We start from the raw sequence: 24,073 nt of genomic DNA on the forward strand, positions 1-24,073 counted from the left end.
TATGTCCAGGAAATATGATCTTTAAAATATCGACTATAGTAACGTCCCTTGTGACTGTCTACAAAAAACCGGCCAAGTGCGAGTCGGACTCGCGCACGAAGGGTTCCGCACCATCAACAAAAAATAGAGCAAAACAAGCAAAAAAACGGTCACCCATCCAAGTACTGACCCCGCCCGACGTTGCTTAACTTCGGTCAAAAATCACGTTTGTTGTATGGGAGCCCCACTTAAATCTTTATTTTATTTTGTTTTTAGTATTTGTTGTTATAGCGGCAACAGAAATACATCATCTGTGAAAATTTCAACTGTCTAGCTATCACGGTTCGTGAGATACAGCCTGGTGACAGACGGACGGACGGACGGACGGACAGCGGAGTCTTAGTAATAGGGTCCCGTTTTTACCCTTTGGGTACGGAACCCTAAAAATGGTAGGTAGTCTTATTAAAAATCAGTAAGGTGCATAAGTGTGAACATAATCTTCAGGTGACAACCAAAATTTATAATTACTACAAGTTCTGAGCCATAGTGAATCTTACTAAATTATAAAACAAGGTTGATTTTTAGGGTTCCGTACCCAAAGGGTAAAAACGGGACCCTATTACTAAGACTCCGCTGTCCGTCCGTCCGTCTGTCACCAGGCTGTATCTCACGAACCGTGATAGCTAGACAGTTGAAATTTTCACAGATGATGTATTTCTGTTGCCGCTATAACAACAAATACTAAAAACAGAATAAAATAAAGATTTAAGTGGGGCTCCCATACAACAAACGTGATTTTTGACCGAAGTTAAGCAACGTCGCGCGGGGTCAGTACTTGGATGGGTGACCGTTTTTTTGCTTGTTTTTTTTGCTTGTTCTGCTCTATTTTTTGTTGATGGTGCGGAACCCTCCGTGCGCGAGTCCGACTCGCACTTGGCCGGTTTTTGTTTAACAATTGTTTTGCATTAATGTTTAACAAGCAGAAACGTCTGCGAACGACGCTATTAAGCTTAGAATAAATTTAAAAGTAAAAAAACGACTGCCTTGAACTTGAACTCACGGCGTCTGGATTTTCTGCAATTCTTTTTTTGCAGTTTTTTTCTAATTAGTAAATAAGTTTTGGTTGTCACCTGACGAACTATCTTCATCTTGACTATACCTACACGCCCTGAATCACGTTGTTAGCTTAGGCGTTATTTCCTGGGCATAAGGTTCAGTTTCCCTCGAGTTATAACCGCATGCGCATCTTCTCGGGCTGCGAGACGAGTCCGTACTTGTCGAGGTGCTCGTACAACGCGGCCAAGTACTCCTTCGGGTGGTGCGTGTAGTGCTGCACGTGCGGGGACTTGTCCCAGCACTTCCAGGTACACTGAAAAAAAAATAGTTATTTGTACAACAAGAGATCAATGGAAAGGGTTTCAAGTATCACAAAAAAGCGTGTTTAGTGAATTTAAATGCCTAAAAATCAGGTTTTAAAGAGTAACCCAGGAGAACGTAACCATGGCAACGAGTGACAAGAAAAAGTTGATTCACCCATCTACATTATATGATGGCGACTGCACGTGGGAAGCTGAATCGCTCAAAATTTAGAGGTTCATGGACCTTGATATATCAAGGTCATTACCAAGTTATAAATAGCGTCGACTCATATGGTTTAATTTAGGCCCAAGGTCCGTTTTACTACAACTACAAACAATAATGCGGTCAACGCGGAAGTGCATTGTATAACGTGTTTGTAAACAACTTTGTTTACAATTGTCAGGAATTTAGCGGTGTTTGTTTAGCGTTCTATTTTACAAGTTGATGTGGTCAAAATAGTGGATTTAAAAGTAAAAAAAAAAAGTAATTTAGTGTAGTGGACACACACACCACTTCAATACCACATGATAGAGCATATAATATAACTCGCGGTTTATATGTATACATACGTGCTAATTTTGAGAGTCCGACCGCTTATTTCAGTCGCATTCTCATTTATTTATAACCTGTACTCTTGTATCGTGTAGGTACATAGGTAATATCCACAAAAATTAGTTCTTAGAGTAAATCTGTGGCCCTAGTGAAAAAGGGTAGGTACAAGTCTCGGGCAGCGCAGTTGTAAAAGGGCGTAAGTTCCACGTAACACTCATGCCCTTTACTCCTAAGCTGCGCGAGACTTGTACCCATTTTCACTAGGGCCACAGAAATAAACATGTCTGTTTGCAGTAAAAAGTGATACCTATTGTAGTACATAGTTTCGAATCGCCTCCGAACGTCGGGTAATCCGAAAAAAATAGTTATTTGTACAACAAGAGATCAAAGTTTGATATTTCTTCGAGTGCTTATTTTGAGTCCCGTGCAAGCGAAAGATTCTATAATAGATTCACGAGCGTAGCGAGTGAAGCTAATTTAGAATCTTGAGCGTAGTAAGGGACTCAAAAGCGCACGAGATGTAAATAACTTTGATCTCGTGTAGTTCACAAAACTTTTCACCTCAGCAGTGAGAACATATTAGAGAACCCGAAAAATGTATTCCTTCTTCATCACTTACCTCTATTCACTCATGTTTTCTTAAGATATACCAACAATTAAGTTTTCACCTCAGCAGCTCGAACAAGGGTACTTTGCTACTTAAAAACAGTGAGCAAAATCGCATTTTGCTCATTTTGTCTCACTCAGTGAGCAAAATGCGATTTTGCTCACTGTTTTTAAGTAGCAAAGTACCCTTGTTCGAGCTGCTGAGGTGAAAAATTTTTTGTTAGAGTCTGTTCGGAAAGAGTCGTGGAATGTATTGGGCCCCATACACTCCACGACTCTTCTCTTTGCGCACAGACTCTACAAGCTTTTATCGCTGACTGTATTTTTCTTTCAACGCTCAACTAGTATTCATTAAGACAAATCAAAATTCATAAAATATTCTGTAAGCAGACCTCATAGGCTCACAATTCAATACAACATTTACAGAGACATTAATACATAGTATACAACAGCCAATACCTGGGTAAATTGTATCAAACCCAAACACAAGGGGGCGTCCATTAATTACGCGAGGGGTTTTTGAGGAATTTCGAAAACCTAGAAAACGACTACCATGGGGAATTTTAACAAAATGTACGTGACAACTGTTAACCATCTTGAATTGTAGATTTTCGAAATCTATACCCCCGAAAACCTTGAAAACGACTACCATCTCTCATTTTACTACAAATATCTCCAAAACAGCCTGCACCCCCGAAAACCCTGAAAACGACTACCATGTTTAGCGACAGCCGCCGTACCTTGGTGCCCATCTCGACCCAGCTGTCGCGGACGGCGCGGTTGCTGGCCTCGGCGCCCACGGGGTCGGAGCGGGACAGCAGGAACAGCGCGGGCGCGCGGCACGGGTTGGTGTGGAACATCTGGGATGAGCGCACGTAGTGGCGCGTCGCCGCGTCTTGGAAGGCCTTCATGTGGTATCTGGGAGATTTACGTTTTGGGGTTAAGTAGACGCGACACTTTGCATACACATCAATATATAAAATATATATAAATAAGTAAGTTAGTGGTAGATTGTTATTGCTGTCTGTTTTTGTTTTAAGTCGCTTTCTGTTTTTGTTCCACTATGGGTCTAATTATGGGCCATTGTTGTCTATTAAATAAATAAATGGAGTTGAATTGAAATAGCTATTAACATAATGCGCTAATATGGAGACACGGGACAGGCTTAGCCAAGTGTGATCCACTAAATCGATGTAAATGTCGCTGACCGATTTTAAAAATATAATTTTACTTTAGTTTACTTTGCAAAAAGGATGTTTTTGTGGCCAAACGTTTCAGAAGAAAAACCTTAAATAGTGGCCCAGCCAGGTTTTACAGATTCTGTTATTGCTTAATGATTCGTACATTTCGTTTTATGTTTATTTCGGTCGCAAAGTCATGCCTAGGTCAATATAAAACGGATAATCTCAAATTGATACCATTATCAGTTCGCTCTACGATAAAAACCAAACATTACTGTATCAAAATCGTTTTATCACAAAAAATATAAACAAAACTGCCACCTGTGTACGTGTATCTTCATCGTCTTATCTTATCTGATGTCTGTCTAAGAAGTTATCTTGATTTAGATATACTATTTTATACGTGCACATAGAATGGTTAAAAACTAGACTATGATGATTCAATGGTAGGGTTGTCCCGGCATTGCTATGGCTCACTTCGGGAAGCAGATTATCAAGACTTATCAAAATAAAAGTATTAATAAAAAATACATATAGGGTAATTCGTCAGTAACTGGCCACCCTTAACTAAAAATGAATTTTATTCACCTATAAACAGAATTCATTTTAGTATAAGGTTTCAATAACTTTACGTTTCTAATAGGTTTTCCTGTCATCTATAGGTAAATAACTATTTTATGTATTTTTTTTCAATGGCATCACGAGTGGACCAATTTCGCTTTTTTTGTTGTATTTGCTTGTCAATAGAAGGTTCTAATCTAATGAAAGAAAAAATTAAGACTGCATTTTTTTATAGATATAGGTGAAACAAAGTTCGTCGGTTCATCTAGTCTAGTATCTAGTAAGCGCTGGTGGCCTAGCGGTAAGAGCGTGCGACTTTCAATCCGGAGGTCGCCGGTTCGAACCCCGGCTCGTACCAATGAGTTTTTCGGAACTTATGTACGAAATATCATTTGATATTTATCAGTCGCTTTTCGGTGAAGGAAAACATCGTGAGGAAACCGGACTAATCCCAATACGAGCCTAGTTTACCCTCTGGGTTGGAAGGTCAGATGGCAGTCGCTTTCGTAAAAACTAGTACCCACGCCAATTACTGGGATTAGTTGCCAAGCGGACCCCAGGCTCCCATGAGCCGTGGCAAAATGCCGGGACAACGCGAGGAAGATGATGATGATTAAAGTCATGCAAACGATACTGACTCCATATAGGCCCTGAGGGTCTTCTGCATGATGTGGTTCTTGGGGAACACGGCCTTGGGAACCCCGATGGTGATCTCGCTGATGTCAGCCGCCGAGTCCCACACTTGGCACGACACGCGATCCCCAATTTCACCACGGTGACAGGTGCGACAATTGTAAAACATCACTGTTGCTGACGTCACAGGCATCCATGGGCTACGGTTACCGCTTACCATCGGGCGGGCCGTATTCCTGTTTGCCACCATCATTGTATTATTTAAAAAAACATTATTATATCGGGAGAAAAACAGATATTTCTCTTGCGAAGTTTTTGACAATTAATGTCACAAGATTCAAAAGAATTGTCGGTAATTCTTGACATGAAATGAGTTCTGTGTCGGAATTTCGTGACAATTGTCGTGTTTCTTGTGACAATTGTCAAAAACTTCGCAAGAGAAATATCTGTTTTTCTCCCGATATAATAATGTTTTTTTAAATAATACAATGATGGTGGCAAACAGGAATACGGCCCGCCCGATGGTAAGCGGTAACCGTAGCCCATGGATGCCTGTGACGTCAGCAACAGTGATGTTTTACAATTGTCGCACCTGTCACCGTGGTGAAATTGGGGCCGCCAGGACGGGTTGGTAACTACAAACAAAGCGATACTCACTCCATATAGGCCCTGAGGGTCTTCTGCATGATGTGGTTCTTGGGGAACACGGCCTTGGGAACCCCGATGGTGATCTCGCTGATGTCAGCCGCAGAGTCCCACACTTGGCACGACACGCGATCCAGGACGGGTTGGTAACTTGAATCAGAACAATGGAAAATCATGGGCCAAAATAAGTAGCTGTGTTTTGGAATTAAGTTTCGAATCGACGAATGTCAGGTGATTACGAAAATGGACTCTTATGTAAAGGAAATATCGTTTTCACCTCAGCAGCTCGAACAAGGGTACTTTGCTACTTAAAAACACTGAGTGAGACAAAATGAGCAAAATGCGATTTTGCTCACTGTTTTTAAGTAGCAAAGTACCCTTGTTCGAGATGCTGAGGTGAAAATTTAATTGTTGGTATATCTTAAGAAAACATGAGTGAATAGAGGTAAGTGATGAAGAAGGAATACATTTTTCGGGTTCTCTAATATGTTCTCACTGCTGAGGTGAAAAGTTTTGTGAACTACACGAGATCAAAGTTATTTACATCTCGTGCGCTTTTGAGTCCCTTACTACGCTCAAGATTCTAAATTAGCTTCACTCGCTACGCTCGTGAATCTATTATAGAATCTTTCGCTTGCACGGGACTCAAAATAAGCACTCGAAGAAATATCAAACTTTGATCTCTTGTTGTACAAATAACTATTTTTTTCGGATTACCCGACGTTCGGAGGCGATTCGAAACTATGTACTACAATAGGTATCACTTTTTACTGCAAACAGACATGTTTATTTCTGTGGCCCTAGTGAAAATGGGTACAAGTCTCGCGCAGCTTAGGAGTAAAGGGCATGAGTGTTACGTGGAACTTACGCCCTTTTACAACTGCGCTGCCCGAGACTTGTACCTACCCTTTTTCACTAGGGCCACAGATTTACTCTAAGAACTAATTTTTGTGGATATTACCTATGTACCTACACGATACAAGAGTACAGGTTATAAATAAATGAGAATGCGACTGAAATAAGCGGTCGGACTCTCAAAATTAGCACGTATGTATACATATAAACCGCGAGTTATATTATATGCTCTATCATGTGGTATTGAAGTGGTGTGTGTGTCCACTACACTAAATTACTTTTTTTTTTTACTTTTAAATCCACTATTTTGACCACATCAACTTGTAAAATAGAACGCTAAACAAACACCGCTAAATTCCTGACAATTGTAAACAAAGTTGTTTACAAACACGTTATACAATGCACTTCCGCGTTGACCGCATTATTGTTTGTAGTTGTAGTAAAACGGACCTTGGGCCTAAATTAAACCATATGAGTCGACGCTATTTATAACTTGGTAATGACCTTGATATATCAAGGTCCATGAACCTCTAAATTTTGAGCGATTCAGCTTCCCACGTGCAGTCGCCATCATATAATGTAGATGGGTGAATCAACTTTTTCTTGTCACTCGTTGCCATGGTTACGTTCTCCTGGGTTACTCTTTAAAACCTGATTTTTAGGCATTTAAATTCACTAAACACGCTTTTTTGTGATACTTGAAACCCTTTCCATTGAGGGTCGTCTACCAAGCGTGTCAGAAGAAGGTGGTGTACAATGTCTTCTAACAAACTATGCTACTATTGTCTCTTGGCTGACCGGACATAATAACAACAAGAAATAGTTGATCCACCCAGATATATCCGAGCAGCCAATTTGTTCGCAAATATCTGGATAAAGCCTCTATTATCAAGACATTAACATATTCAGTGCCAACGCGAGCTTAGCCGATAACACGGGAAAAACCGTATGTAGCGAATAGCGCCTACGAAGAGAAAGAAAAGAATGTATTAAAGTACATGTTCACATATTTGTGAGCTCCTTTGCCGCTCTGTATATCTGATGGCGACTAGAGGCGACGCGATATCTAATCAGTAAAGAATGAAAAACAATTTTATATAAAGAAAGTTGTTTTTGACTGACAAATTTAGAGGTTCACAGCCGAGTATTTTGGTCTATTTTGTTTAAATTCTTAAAACTTTAATTCTTCAAATAAAACTTCTATACAAAAGATTCAAAATACTTGGGCCCTTAGTAAAGTGCACTCCGTTCTATTCGTACTAGTCGTATATTATGTTTATGACTTAAGATGTGAAACTTTTATTACGTATTTAAAAAAACCGGCCAAGTGCGAGTCGGACTCGCGCACGGAGGGTTCCGCACCATCAACAAAAAATAGAGCAAAACAAGCAAAAAAAAACGGTCACCCATCCAAGTACTGACCCCGCCCGACGTTGCTTAACTTCGGTAAAAAATCACGTTTGTTGTATGGGAGCCCCACTTAAATCTTTATTTTATTCTGTTTTTAGTATTTGTTGTTATAGCGGCAACAGAAATACATCATCTGTGAAAATTTCAACTGTCTAGCTATCACGGTTCGTGAGATACAGCCTGGTGACAGACGGACGGACGGACAGCGGAGTCTTAGTAATAGGGTCCCGTTTTTACCCTTTGGGTACGGAACCCTAAAAACTCACAGTACCGCATGAAATAGAACTTACGTTTTGGGGTCCCTGAGGGCGTGGACGCACAACTCGCCCCACAGGTAGCCCGCGACGGAGAACCCGTGCACTGTCAGCGTCGAATGGGCCTCGTTCGCGGTGATGAATTTCAGCAGGTCACCCGCTACCAACTACAAGATAATACACATTTTTAAATGTATGGTCTTTTTAAACGTTTTAAGACGAAACAGGAGCTGAGATTTAAATATTTTAGGTAAATATACCCGTGTCGCTATCGGAAGCGACTCCTAAAACTAGTGCGATAAGGACAAGGCGAAAAATCCTGCGTAAAAATCTCAAAAATCGAAGTTTCGTACTCGACTGTTTCCTCCTCCAAAACTTAATCAATCGTAACCAAATTTGGAAATCTAAATGATTATGAAATTATCTGTGTCGGACCGTTTTGCTTTTTTGGATAATTGATATCAGTTTTGAATACCACACCTCTCATTGCGGCATAGTCAATTAGGCCGTTTTATTTGAAGGGCTCTAGCGCCTTAAAAAACAAAAATATCAAATAAATTAAAACGGTCCGACACAGATATTGACAATATTCATCCGTGTTGAAAAAATCATTGCTCTAGCTTCAAAACCCACGGAGGAAACAGTCGAGTACGTTTGTATGGAGAAATGACCACTCCTGTTGCCTCTTAAGATAATTAGGAAAGATCAGAGCCTCACAAGTAACAATAGCACATAATGTTTTTCCTAAAACAATTTACCTTTTCATTGGTTATATGTAAACAATTTTTTTAAACCTCATTTCCGCCACGATTAATTTACGATTAATTTCGGACAGTTCAGATTTTCGATTTAAAAATCAGCACTCAAATCGGGTCGTCAATTTAGGAGCTACAATGCCGAAAAACAGACAGACACAACTAACAAACATACAAAATTAACGCTGGACGTAAGTACTTAAAAAAAGTATAAATTTATTAGGAAATATGAATTAATGACAAAGTAGAGTTGTTTTTTTATTAACGTTAAGAATTGTTGAAAATATACATTTGTTCCTTCCTCATCAAAGATGATCAAGAAGTACTAAGAAATAAAAACAAAGGTGACTTAGTTCAGCATGACTTTGCACAAAGATATAATAATAATTTATGATGTAAATATTTTCCATTTGGGCATACAGCCAGATGTGAAAGTCGATAAACTTCTTGTGAAAATCACGCACTGCTGTACTTTTTATATCACCAAAGTTTCTTGAACTGACAGAGTACTTGACTTTTTGCTTAACCATAAAAAAGTCTGGCAAAAAAATCTTTTCCGGAGGAACGATCGCGAAGCAAAACTTTTCGTGTTAATTGACATTCCAAATACAATATCAGTACAGAATACTTAGAAATATAGAACATAGTGGAATGAGCGTGAACGACTTCAGCACATGAACTCTTACTCCAATTTTATTTCAAATTGTGTATTTTAATTTAACCTTACTCCAGGTATAGAGTGGCGTATTTCATGACGTGCTTTTGACATGCGAGAACCCATAAAAAGTAAGTCATACAAGTTCTAAAAGTCAAGCTGTTAAATTGTGACGAATATAAGAACAAGCGCGCGTTCTGGCGAACGACGTAGACATTATCGCCAAAAAATGGGCGCCATTGATGCTATCTTAGACTCTAAGACTTAGAGAAACAGACAAGCTTATGTCGATATTTGATTACTTGATAATATTTATCTCCATGACATAGATTTCTATCTTAGAGAAGTAAGTGCTACAAGCACCATAAGAGAACCTCTTAAGCTGTGACGATTGTAACAAAACGCTTTAGTCATGTCCTCGCGAACGAAACAGACGCAATTTCAGTTACCGCCCGAAATGGGCGCCATTTTGATGCCATCTTAGGAAAATAGACAAGCTTATGTTGATGTTTATATGCTAGATATATGTCGATCTTACCATGAGATATATTTTATCTTAGATAAAGAACAAGTGTTGTTTTTTCTTTAACCTTTTAACCGCCAGCAATTTTTGATCGAGCGTGCTCGTGTCGCCACCGACAGTAATTATACCACGCAGAGTAAGGTTGGCATAGTTACGGGAGTTATAAATGTGCTGTAAAAACCAAATCAGATCTTTGTCTTATTTATCAGACTGTGGCGAAATGAGCTGGATATGTAATGTCTTATATATCAGACTCTGGCGGTTAAAGGGTTAATATGAACGTACCTGCGACCCCACAGGCCACATGAGTTGCCACGGCGTGCACGACACGCTGAGCACGTCGAACCCCTGCTCCAGGTACAGGGTGGCGTATTTCATCACGTGTTTCTGACGAGCGAGGAGCCAGTTGATCATCACGCAGAGGGGCCGGTTGATCTGCTTGTCAGTACAACGTACCTGTAATCCCTTAACAGGCCAGATGAGCTGCCACGGCGTGCACGACACGCTGAGCACGTCGAACCCCTGCTCCAGGTACAGGGTGGCGTATTTCATCACGTGTTTCTGACGAGCGAGGAGCCAGTTGATCATCACGCAGAGGGGCCGGTTGATCTGCTTGTCAGTACAACGTACCTGTAATCCCTTAACAGGCCAGATGAGCTGCCACGGCGTGCACGACACGCTGAGCACGTCGAACCCCTGCTCCAGGTACAGGGTGCCGTATTTAATCACGTGCTTCTGACGTGCGAGGAGCCAGTTGATCATCACGCAGAGGGGCCGGTTAATCTGCTTGTCAGTACAACCTACCTGTGATCCCTTAACAGGCCACATGAGCTGCCACGGCGTGCACGACACGCTGAGCACGTCGAACCCCTGCTCCAGGTACAGGGTGGCGTATTTCATCACGTGTTTCTGACGAGCGAGGAGCCAGTTGATCATCACGCAGAGGGGCCGGTTAATCTGCTTGTCAGTACAACCTACCTGTGATCCCTTAACAGGCCACATGAGCTGCCACGGCGTGCACGACACGCTGAGCACGTCGAACCCCTGCTCCAGGTACAGGGTGGCGTATTTCATCACGTGTTTCTGACGAGCGAGGAGCCAGTTGATCATCACGCAGAGGGGCCGGTTAATCTGCTTGTCAGTACAACCTACCTGTGATCCCTTAACAGGCCACATGAGCTGCCACGGCGTGCACGACACGCTGAGCACGTCGAACCCCTGCTCCAGGTACAAGGTGGCGTATTTCATCACGTGCTTCTGACGTGCGAGGAGCCAGTTGATCATCACGCAGAGGGGCCGGTTGATCTGCTTGTCGAGTCTGAGGACAAAAATATTGATTATTTTTTTGAATAAGAATAAAAATTTTGGTTAGCTTAAATATACACATCAACAACAATCGACGTTTGAGTCGCAGTTGTTTATGTGTGTGTCCCACTGCTGGGCAAAGGCCTCCCCTCTCCTTTTCCTTTTCCAGTTGTTTATGATATATTTTTATCTGTACCAATATTGTTATTATTTATTACAAAAAAAAGTTATATACAGCATAACAGTTATAAACTAAAGCACAGTACAATTCAAAATATAATTAAAGACTTCCATCCATCACCTCACAGTAGGTATACCCATCACCTCACAGTAGGTATACTGTGAGGTGATGGATGGAAGTTGAATATTTTCTTTTTTCTTTAATTACATCCCAAGCACATACGACACACAATATGATTTCTAAAAGTGTAAAAAACCTAGAATCTGTATGTATAAGTACACATAAATCTGTATTAATTTAATGGCGCAAAGTGTAAAAGACAAGTCTGAGTTGTCGAGTTAGTGTAAGTATTATAATGACTAGAAGTAAAAAGGTGAATTTTCATTATCTTTACAGCGTATTTTTAATCGGTTACATGTGGAGATACTTATACCTGTCATTACAAATGTTTACACTATTAGAATGTTAAGATTACATATAAATACTCTTAACACACGGCTTTACACCTTTGCTCATAATTGTTGTTTTAAACATCATTGTTGTAACTAACATATAGTATCATTGTTTTTACTGTAAACCGTATTATTTCTCTCACAGGACAGGCTTTGCCTAGCGTAGTCAGCATACATGTAACACTGTTATTATTCTATTTCAGAAATAAAGAATTTGTATTTGTTAATTTGTCATTGTCAGGTCTTGTACAGCTGCGCAATTGCATGGAGAAATTATGAATGAATTCATTGATAAAATCGCCATGCACTTTTACGGCTGATGGCACAGTCACCTGCAATAATATGTTACTCTTCGAAGGCCGCAAAATTATGTGACACGCTCTTATGGCCCTACAAATAAGTTCGTATCAGATACTTTTGCGGCCTTCGTTGTGTAACATGTTATTGCAGGTGACTGTACAAACATCCATTTAAAACAATTAAAAAATCTACCACATTGACCTAATGCATATCACACGTTAGAACGAGACAGCCTATGGTCTTACCTGATTAACATAAGTTAGAGCGAGATGTCATCGTCAGTACGTAGTCGATATCATCAATGCACAGTCGAGGTCACTATAGCTAGACCTTATTGTGAGGTGATAGGGTTCTAAATGTGTGTAACTAATTTGTTAGTATGATGCTGATATATGTGCGCTGAATAACTAAACAATGTGCATACAGAAGTGCGTGGGTTATCTAATGTTATGAATACGATGGTCGTGTTTTATTAATATTGTCGTGTTTTATGTATTGCATTTTCTTTGTCAAAGTAACTATAATGCATATAATATGGCCGTAATCGTAACTATAGTAACTACAAGTGGTTAGGTGAGCTTTAGACCTCATATTGAACAGAACCAGGCGTGTCTCACTCCGCGATTTCGTCGCTTTGCTATAGATAGCTAAAAGTACATCCGTTCGGCCCCAATTTTGGGGAAAGACATAAGCCGCGCGTGGCGCTGTCGCCACCTAGCGGCCATCATATCTGTGCTAATCGTAACAGACGCGTTTTGTTAGAGAGTGAGTCTTTTATACTTAGTACTATAATACTATTATTTATTGACAGAATTCAGAATGGACTTAAGTGATATAGACCCTACTGGCGCTAAGTCTCTTATGCCGATCTCCACCTTTTTGAACTTTTCAAAAAAAGAAACGACAGAAAAATTTTATCTTTCTAAAATTTCACGAAACATCGCCAACTCGTAGTAACACCTACCTTATCAAAATAATCGCATCATCAAAATTCGATAAAATGCAGTTCTTTGTGCAAACAATAAAAAAAATTGGTACTAATACCTTGATAGATTGCGTAGATATCGTGTAAAAGATCATAAAGTGGTATTAAAGAATCGTTGTTTTTAAGTCTGCTAAAATTCTTTGTGTCTCTGTGTACGTGCCATCATCATCTTCCTCGCGTTGTCCCGGCATTTTGCCACGGCTCATGGAAGCCTGGGGTCCGCTTGGCAACTAATCCCAGGAATTGGCGTGGGCACTAGTTTTTACGAAAGCGACTGCCATCTGACCTTCCAACCCAGAGGGTAAACTAGGCCCTTATTGGGATTAGTCCGGTTTCCTCACGATGTTTTCCTTCACCGAAAAGCGACTGGTAAATATCAAATGATATTTCGTACATAAGTTCCGAAAAACTCATTGGTACGAGCCGGGGTTTGAACCCGCGACCTCCGGATGGCAAGTCGCACGCTCTTACTGCTAGGCCACCAGCGCTTTGTCTATGTGCCATAAGATGCGATATTTATTTTCTTTTGTGCATACACAAATAAAACACATACATTTTATCGCATAAGATTTTATTTAATTTTAATTTACCTACCCTCTAACCCCGATTAAAATAGAGCAAACTCTACGTATTTAAGTACTATTTCAGTCTCACTTTATTTAAATGAGTCACTATTGTGGCCCCAGCCATTAAAAGCTAGAGTAGGTATTTAATAAAGTAGGTATTCGAACAACAATGGAAAAGGTTATACAATTAGGTACGTATGTACGCATAATTTTCCACTACTAAAAATACATTACATTCAAACAATTTTAAAAAGCTTCTGATAAAATCTGATGACTATCACATGCATTGACATTGCACGACAATAGGATGATGTTGCAATGTTTATATGTATACCACTTACGAGCAAACGGCTCACTTTATATGTAAAATATTAATACAAAATGACTCATATTAATTGCTCCTTGTGAGCTCTCTCAGATTTAATTTTCTATGTTAATGCGAAATGACAACAAGATAAGATAATATCATCGGCCAGTCGCTGAGATAATTATGCGTCCAGCCCTAGTAGCACGGTCGCATTTTTATCGTTTATCACCATGCCTGTCACGTTCTAACAAGTATGTAAGTGCGAAACTTGCGAAAGTGACGGGCATAGTGATAGTCGATAAAAATGGAACCGTGCTGAGCCCGCTAGTCATCCCGCCATCTCCGTCCGGGCCTACCAGATCCTCGCCCGTCTTGCGGCCAAACCCATCATATCAACAACATATAAAACTTTGCACTAACTTTGAGACACTTGCGATTTCAAGAGGATATGGGACGAAGTCACGTGAGTCTTTTCCATATGTAAAATCTCCGTATATAAGATTCCGTGCTCCTAATAGGAGCCAGCAACCACTACATACATAGTATAAAACAAAGTCGCTTCCCGCTCTCTGTCCCTGTCCCTATACATATATGCTTAGATCTATAAAACTACGCGACGGATTTTTAATAGATAGAGTGATTCAAGAGGAAGGTTTATGTATAATTTGTTAACCTTTGGCTTTAAAATTGCTTTACTGTGTAATTAAGTTAGTTAGCTGTAGCCTTAGCATAGTTGTAGTTTCGTCGCTCCAATATGTTATCATGATGTGCAATTGTGCATACATGCTTTGGATGGCATTCCCAATCAAAACCTGTACTGAAAATAATTATTTCATGTAACAAATGTTATCTGTTTTGTTTTGTGTGCCTAATAAATAAAATAAAATAAAAATAAAAACCTGTGCGAAGCCGGGGCGAGTCGCTAGTATTCTTATAAAATGGCATGCTGTTCGGGCGCTGCGTGAACCAGAGACGAAGACCTAAAACGAACTTACTTCATAGTGTTAGGGTCGGCGGTGAGCTTCATCTTCTCGCTGGAGATGTACTGGATGTTCTTGGTGATGTCCTGGGAGTGCGCGCCGCGGTTCCAGCCCATCATGGCCAAAATGAACTTACTTCATAGTGTTAGGGTCGGCGGTGAGCTTCATCTTCTCGCTGGAGATGTACTGGATGTTCTTGGTGATGTCCTGGGAGTGCGCGCCGCGGTTCCAGCCCATCATGGCCAAAATGAACTTACTTCATAGTGTTAGGGTCGGCGGTGAGCTTCATCTTCTCGCTGGAGATGTACTGGATGTTCTTGGTGATGTCCTGGGAGTGCGCGCCGCGGTCCCAGCCCACCATGGCCACGGGGGCACAGGAGAGCAGAGGCCGGAACGGCTGGTGGACAAACTATAGTTATTACCAAATACACTATGTACGATAAGAGCGTGACCGGTAAAACTTGTATTGCGATATTTTAAACCATTTTCATTCAAACGCCTTCTGATTGTATCTAGAGATATCTTCAAACCTTTTTTCTTTAGTTTTCTTTCTCAGAAGGCCCAGAACGCAATGATAGAAGTGATTTTTTTGAAAACATCTGCAAGACCCGTTTTAAATCCTATGTGGAGGAGGTCTTTTTTATTTTTTCCCGTTTTCTGGTAAATCGTAAACATTTTTATACTCCATATAGCTTCACCCACTTAATTACAAACGCCTTCGATTTATTTATATGCAATCAGCTTGGTACGTAACATTTTGGACCCTTTCGGGTACGTACAGAACACTGCCTCATAATAACGTGAATCGTAAGCGACATTCTTTTTTTATTGAAGTTTAGGTGGGAAATTGTCAAAAGATTTTTATTATTTTTTACGAAGCATTGTAGGCAAAAGAACATTCTATTCAGCTAGTACTTTTTTTTCTGTGCCACATCCTTAAAATATACATGAACCCGGTCACGCTCTTGTCAAACACACTGTATAACAAAACAGTCAGCGCTTTGGCACATTCGAGCGATAGAGGAACATAACGACTTTCGATTTCTGATGTTGGCGGTTGGGGTTTCGAAGAAAGACGAAACAAGGGTTTTAATATCCTAGAAATATTAGTGCTTCGCACGGTCCCCGAAAAGGGGTCTTGCGAAAGTCGAGAAATATGTATTATTATCACTATAAATCCTTAACCTCCAAGGTTCTGGATCTGGAGTTACAGTCGTCAATAGGCTACGCCTATACAGTAACTGTAACTGTTACCATCATGCAGCCTGCAGTCTTATCAATTTGACTTTGAGGTAGTATAAAAAATCCGTAAAAATCGGTTAATGACCCTTGAGAATTATGATCAATCAAAGATACTTTCGGAAAGTTATATTTATAGAACAGCCTTAGGCAAAGATAAACGTTAATCTTCCGCACGTGAGCGATAGAGCTAGCATCATTAACCGGTTATTAAAGGAATTAGCGGAACTTTGAAACATACCTATTCCTAGGGTGGACTTTATGCCTTTGACCGCGGTAAAATCTAACTTTACAACAAGGTTAACTGGAAGAGATCTGTTAAAGGAATAAGTTCGCCTTTGTACTAATGACGAATGTTATTTTTCCTGTTTTGTTCTGATTTTTTTACAATAAAGTTATCTGTTATCTGCCTTCAGATATATAAAGGCAGATTCCATCGAAAGGCAGATAGAGGCAGTTAGCGATTGCGCTATTGCGTATTCCAGCATTCCTAAAAACCGGACAACTGCGAGTCGGACTCGCCCACCGAGGGTTCCGTACTTTTTAGTATTTGTTGTTACAGCGACAACAGAAATACACACCTAATCTGTGAAAATTTCAACTGTTTATTTAGCTATCATCACGGTTCATGAGATACAGCCTGGTGACAGACAGACAGACGGATAGTGGAATCTTAGTAGGGTCCCGTTTTTACCCTTTGGGTACGGAACCTAACTTATTACATATTTTACTAAATCTCAAATTGTCTTAGTTCCAAAATGCCTAAATTCCCAATTTGACTTATTTTCAATACAATAAAATGTCATAATAACATTTACACATTACATCCGATATCCAAATTGTATAGTTGGTAAAAAAAATAAACAATAACTTCAAATACCGAATTATTATTAAGACTGAAAGTGAAAATGCATTAGTTTCGTAATTACCAAAATTCAAAAAGCCTTTTGTTGACAGGCCCAAAAATCAAAATAATACTGTCTCATAATACCTAAAATTTTAATCACACAGTATTTTTAGTGTTACGTATTTATAAATGTACAGAATAAAAATTATTTGGATGCCGTTGATAATTAATCTAATTACTTATTGCTTAAAAACTGTAAACTCCAACATAATTTTAATTTTTTTCCATATATACCGAGTTTTAGATATTTTGGCAAAGTGACGTTTTTGTATCATTGAGTTTTACACATTTTGGGAAATGGTATAATTGTAAATTCATCAAAACATGATCAAGTCAAGTTTGAGACATTTTGGGAAATGGTAGAATTGAAAAAGTATCAAAACGCGATAGAGTCTAAATTAATTATAGTCGGGAATTTAGGCATTTTGGAACTAAGACAATTTGAGATTTAGTAAAATATGTAAAAGGGCATTATGATATTTGGCTGTAACGAACCGGAATCATATTAAGAATACGGTAATTTAAGAAGTAGGCGTAAGTCATTTCGAGCTTTAGACATTATGAGAATAATCAGTTTTGACATTCTGATATTTTAGGAACACGTTATTATGATATTTGGCTGTAACGAACCGGAATCCACGTGAGAAGCTAATGATCCACCGGTTTGCGCACGCGTCGCTCGGCTGATCGTGACGCGGGTCACCCGCCCAAACCCAAAACTATGCTATTATGTCACATAAATATTCACGTGTGATCATTTGGAAGTCACGTGATGAAAGTGCATTGTTTTTGGGCGAAACACATTTCAGTAAAAGGTCACTTCAGTGGACAAAACAACAAAAGCTAACGACCTGGGGCCCGTTTCTCAAAAGCTTGTAACTTCTAATACAAGCGGTTGTCACTTTTTGACAGCTTGTTAGAAAGGGACTTCCACTTGTGTTACAAGATACAAGCTTTTGAGAAACGGGCCCCGGGGTACATATTTGAGTCTCAAGTACTGAAAAAATGTATTCCGCCTGTAAGTGTGCTGCGTAAAAATTAGCTTTTGATTCTCCTAATTTTGCGATATCTACAGGGAAGACGTGAATTAATAGTTAACCATACTTGTACCATAAAATGTGACCCTTTTGTCTTTCTGAGAGGGCCTAATTCCATGCAGCATGAAAGTCTAAATTTCGTTATTTGCCACCAGGCAGGTACAGTCACGGACTTTAATTGTCGAGCAATTCAGGGTTCAAGCTGATTTGGTTGTCAATGCTAACGGTATGAAATGTCCAATGTAAAGTGATCCCTAAACTCAACAAAAGTCCGTGAATACATACATTTCCTTTATTCCGCAGTCCATTGTTCGCCAGCGGCACGAGACGCCTCAGCACAACCATGTTTGCGTTCTGAAACAAATATAACATTTATAACAAATTTAGCTTTTGCCCGCGACTTCGTCTGCGTGGAATAAGTAATTTGGGTACCTTACTTTTTAAACAAACCTGCATTTTATTCATCCTTTTTTTCATCCCCAAATTGGTCCACTTTATGTTTTCGAGGATAAAAACTATTTTATATTCTTCCCCACAACTCAAACTATCCGCATACTAAGTTTCATCGAAATCGGTTCAGCGGTTATTGATTGCCCATACAAATTTCCACCCCCCTTTTCACCCCCTAAGGGGTGAGTTCTGAGATAAAAAGTACCCTATGTCCTTCCCCGGGAGTCAAACTACCCCTGTACCAAATTTCAACTAAATCGGTTCAGCGGTTTAAGCGTGAAGAGGTAACAGACAGACAGACAGACACACTTTCGGATTTATAATCTTATAGTATGGATTAGTATGGATTGTTTGATGTACAGTCAGCAGCAGAAGTAGCTAAACGAAGTCTAAGGCTGCTTTCCACCGAGGCGAAGACGAGAGATGAGAGGAATCATAGCATTGGTTGTACAATCACTGTAATCCACATCTCTTCTCGGCTCCGCTGGCTGGATTCAGTGGATTACACTATCGTTTTTTTTTGAGGATGAATCCTTTTCGCTAGGTACTCAACCAATTTGATTCCTAGGCCAGTACAGAACCTTGTCGCTTTAACTACTAGATACATGACATTCACCACTCTACAAGCGTTGTCGTAGAAGATACAAATTGATTCATTATGACAAAGTTCTATAGTAGCCTAGGAATCAAATTGGTAGGCTGTATATACTGCTGTATATACGTTCAAGTACACCTTCACCTAATCAAGTAATTATATGAGTAATTAAATTACACAAACTAATTAATATTCTTCGACTTAGAAAAGGGCACCCACAATAATGAGGGTTACGATTGCTTGCGTATAAATTGAGCAAATGGTTACAAGGGTTCGTTGACCTCTTGGATAGTTTGCCTACAGCAGCGGTTCTCAATCTTTTTTTTTGACGAAACCCTTTTGGGAAGCGAAATACTTGATGGAACCCTACAATAAAAATAATAGTTTTTAGAAGTGTATTTTTTATTAATAAGCATAATAATTATGCTTATTTTATTATTCTAAATTCTTGCGGAACCCCTGCAGGGGTGTCGCGGAACCCTAGGGTTCCGCGGAACACACTGAGAATGGCTGGCCTACAGAAACGCAATTATACGAAGAATAAACTCATAAATCGACTTTCGCTCAATAGATGGCGATAGAAACGAGTAAGATATACAGACAACAAAAATGTTTGTTTTTTTTCTGTTTACAGACGCAATCCTAAGTTCAAGGGCTAATCCCGTAACGGAACTTCCGTTTTTTCCCTTTGAGGTTTCGGAACCCAAAAACTACAATTTTGAGTTAGCCCGCTCTTAAATAAACTTTCTTAAAAATACGGGTTTTTTTTTTAGATTATGTTAAACAAAAGTTCATGTTCTTTCTGAAAGTGGCTTTTATCTGCGTACATCTTCGCCTTGGACTTTGACCGACTAATGAATGGAGCATAGCAACGGAATACCTACCTACATACCTAAGTATTATACAGCAGTTAACACTCGTAAATGACTATTGGTGAACCTTATGCATTTGAAATAAGGTATATAATAAGGTACATATATGACACTTAAAGATGCAACTCTGTTGCATGCAAATTATAATAGGCTTTAGTTGTAGTTGGGAGACTAGGATAATGTGCATGTGATAATTGTATGATGTATGGCCTGATTCTAATCACAAATTAGATCTTGATACAATATGGATTGGATCTGTTAGTGTCAAAAGTGACGTTTCTTGGCAACATATCTAATAGAAGATACATAAGTTTACATCCTATTTTTTTGTATTATATTCTTTTGCTCTATCAGGCGAAAGTGAGGCTTGAACTCAAGATTTTTTTTGTATTTGTCAAGAAGGATGCTGCCTTGATTGGTAAGTACAAATGCCAGGCTCAATTCAAAATTAATACATACCAGGAGGATATGAAAGCTAAAAATGCAATGTGCATGATGATTGATGATATATCATGTATTGCAATCATCCAACCAGTTTAATTTAGGTAAATCACTTGAACAGTTAAAGGTTACTAAGCAAATATACAAACACAAGCCTCTGTCTGCGACTCCATTTCAAAATGTTAACTTTTTGACCTCCTTAGGGGTTGAATTTCAAAGATATCTAAGAGGAGCTCTACAATATACGAAAAAAATTTTTGGCTGGGCCCAAATACTTATAGATACTAGCGTATAAATAGTCAAGGTAGCAAGTTCAAGTCTCCTTGATGCTCAATTGTCTCAATGATTCTGGTTGAGACACAATGCAAAAAGAGGGTCAAAAGTTGATGTTCCTGACCCACTTTACATGGTAGAATTAGTACCCTAACTCTACAGTTAAAAAATTTGATTTTTAGGCCACTTAGTGTCTTGTCACAGAGACAATAATATGAGATCAATAGCGTTGTCTGAGACAAGGAGTGAGAAAAATAACTTCCTTGCCTGTACTCCTATTCCTATTACAATAATTACTATAAACAAACTTATCATAATTTCATGTACAAAAGTATGTACCTACTTTAATCAATTTATAAGGATAACAAAAAAGACTAATGTAGAATATAATGTTTTAAGATAAAATTAATTGTATAATTTTGACCTGTAGGTCAGCCGAAAATTGTAAACAAAATAATGAGGTAGGTAGATTCAGGAAATAAACAAACTATGTGATTAAAAGTTCTCTTTTATTAGCTACCTTTTTACACATGTGTAAATGCAAAAAGGTCACTTTGTATAAAAAAACCCCAACTGATAATTTTTCATTGATTTTATTTGTAGTTCAATTCAAACCAGAGGAGAAACTGTCATTTATGGTACCTAACACCTTTCCTTTAATCAATCTACATCGCGCTCGATAATACATCGTAAAAGTTAACTAAATCCACATAAGCCTACAGCTTATAAGGCAAAAGATTCAAATTATCAGTGTTATATTGCATGCCTACTGTACAGTGCACTTCTACCGGACCGTGCATATACATCGAGTAAACAACTACGGTTATACATGAATACAGACAGACACGATTGCGTAGGTAGCAACTGAGACCTAGTTCCTATTCCTGATCGCGATGTCCTATAAAGGTAGGTATATACTAAAATACTAAACACAAACACTAATGTGCAACTTTGAAACACTTGGACGAAAATTCAATACCATGCCACAAATAGAAATCGTATTTTCTCTTATGACTTACCTACTGTTTCTTGCAAATTTAATCTAGGTATGCAGGGTATTTTATAATCGCTTCAATAATTAATATGACCACTTCTCTCTTAATTTCATTAGTAGGACAATAAAAGGTTTATTTATTAATAAGATGAACACTTACCGGTAAGGTATAACGGCACGGAAATTCCTTATTAGTGTAACTGAGTTATAGGATGCAATACGATGCGAGCTGCTCAAATGTTCATGTCTTCAAGCCGTAAATTAAGTAATTAAACCACTGACGATTATTCGATAAGTATACAGGTAATTCTAGCGCTAACTGCAAGAGAACGCCACGTGTGATAACATCAATAGATAAACACAAATTAAACTGTTAAAACAAATAAAGAATTCCGAAAATACTATGCGACACGCGCCGTATGCGTGACCGTCCCACGGTCCAGCCACAGAGTGGATACCGAATGTAAATATTTGACATTTTTAAGTAGGAATAACGCTGTCATTGGCTAAAACGCAATCTATGAATTTATTTCATGGAACGAAGGAATATGATTGGATCATATACTTGCAACAACAGAACTCATCATTGGTTACATTTTCTTTACAAGGCCATATTTGTTTTGACTTTGTATATCTCTACGTGTAGTATTTTCCGTTCAACGTAATAATTTACCGGTACTATTCTAAAACAAAATTAAATTGAACTACTAGATACATAATGCCCGGGTAAAATGACCTTAATGCAATAAATTTGGTAAAAAATCATTAAAAAATAGTAATATGTATATAGTTAAGAAAATGACTTACTTTAAGAAAACACTGAATCAACACTTGCCTCTAACGGCGTGCGCGAACGTAAAAATAAACTATACTAAATGTCAGCTGTCATTGTCATGTGGTGACAAAAACGAGTCCGGTTAATGCTCAACCCAGGAATGTACAGCCCAATAATTGGCGTCCACTTTTTTGGACGCGAGTTATTGGGTTGTACATTATTGCCCTGTCCAAACAGTGGCTTCATATTATTGGCACGGACCAAGCTTGTACACCCTGATAACGCTCAACCCAATAATACACGACCCAATAATACGAATCCATTTAGTGAACGCCGAATATTGGTCGCATATTATTGGCCCGTACCGATAATGCTCGACCTGGGATTGCTCAACCCAGGAATGTACAGCCCAATAATTGGCGTCCACTTTTCGCTGCATACCACAGACTATAAATATTTGACACATAGAGTGATATTCTAGGGATGGGACGACGATTTTTAAGTTTACGATTCAATAATGTTGTCATGCGCAAAAAATAAAGCAAATACTGTACTGGTATTATGATGTATTATAGCTGGTCAACCAAATCTTGTCAGTAAAAAAAGGCGCGAAATTCAAATTTTCTATGGGACGTTATCCCTTCGCGCCTACATTTTTCAAATTTGCCGCCTTTTTCTACTGTCAAGATCTGGTTGACCAAGTACATAAATTATTTGTCTTTTGTCAAAGGACTGTCTCATTTCAAACATAGATAGAGAGAATCATACTGTCTTTGTCTTACACTAGTACTAGCACCCAAAAGAAAAGGATGAGTATAGTTTATAGGATGAGTATTTTTTTGTGGTAACACACTATCGCACCGCCCGCGACCTTGGTGCGTGGCACCCATAAGTGAGAGCGAGAAAGAGATATCTGTCTCTCGCTCTTATTTATGGGTGCGACGCACCAAGGTCGCGTTGCGATGCGGTGCGATAGTGTGTTATCACTTTTATATACTTACAATTTGGTTTGACCAACTATATATTTCTTTGTCATAAGCCCCCTCCACACTCATGCGCGAATCGAGGCGCGAAGCCGCGAACGCGAGTGCGGAGTCGATTTCGCAGAGTGAGGAGGGGGCCTAAGGTGGAAGTTGGTGGAAGGATATTATGGTCTTGTTACGGAGCTCCTGGATGTGGTGGTGCAATTTAGGAGGATGTCGTCGGCGTATTGCATGATTGTGGTTGCCATTTTGGTTGTTTTAAGCCCCCTCCAGACAATGTGCGTGAATCGCGGCGGGAAAACGCGAACGGGAGTGTGGATGGGGCTTTAGAGGCGGTCCAGATTTTAAGGCCCCAGTACACAATGGGCCATCGCCGGCCACTCCAAGGGACGCAGCCATGCGGTAGAATGAGATAGCAATATCACTTGCTCCCTCTAACGCATAAATGCGTCCCTTGGAGTGG

General features: G+C 39.3%; 1 protein-coding gene across 1 annotated transcript; it reads right to left on the reverse strand.

The window, feature by feature from the left end:
* Window positions 1-1,152: 1,152 nt before the first annotated feature.
* LOC134654684 (uncharacterized) lies at window positions 1,153-22,315 on the reverse strand. The gene is made up of 8 exons (XM_063510163.1): window positions 22,013-22,315; window positions 18,513-18,581; window positions 15,302-15,441; window positions 11,121-11,286; window positions 8,072-8,202; window positions 5,529-5,666; window positions 3,237-3,414; window positions 1,153-1,348 (listed from the first exon to the last, which is right to left on the reverse strand). Exons 2-8 carry the CDS (start codon window positions 18,570-18,572, stop codon window positions 1,208-1,210), a joined length of 954 nt encoding a protein of 317 aa, XP_063366233.1. The 5' UTR covers window positions 18,573-18,581; window positions 22,013-22,315; the 3' UTR covers window positions 1,153-1,207.
* Between the last annotated feature and the right edge of the window lie 1,758 nt (window positions 22,316-24,073).

This window comes from Cydia amplana, chromosome 15 (genome assembly GCF_948474715.1).
Source record: "Cydia amplana chromosome 15, ilCydAmpl1.1, whole genome shotgun sequence".
Taxonomy (NCBI): Eukaryota; Metazoa; Arthropoda; class Insecta; order Lepidoptera; family Tortricidae; genus Cydia; species Cydia amplana.

Coding starts and splice junctions, on each gene's coding strand:
- LOC134654684 (XM_063510163.1), bottom strand. CDS start 18,572: ATGGTTGTGCTGAGGCGTCTCGTGCCGCTGGCGAACAATGGACTGCGG. Junction 8,203..11,120: donor GGCCTGTTAAGGGATCACAG/GTAGGTTGTACT, acceptor ATTATCTTGTAG/TTGGTAGCGGGTGACCTGCT. Junction 5,667..8,071: donor GCCCTCAGGGACCCCAAAAC/GTAAGTTCTATT, acceptor TTCTGATTCAAG/TTACCAACCCGTCCTGGATC.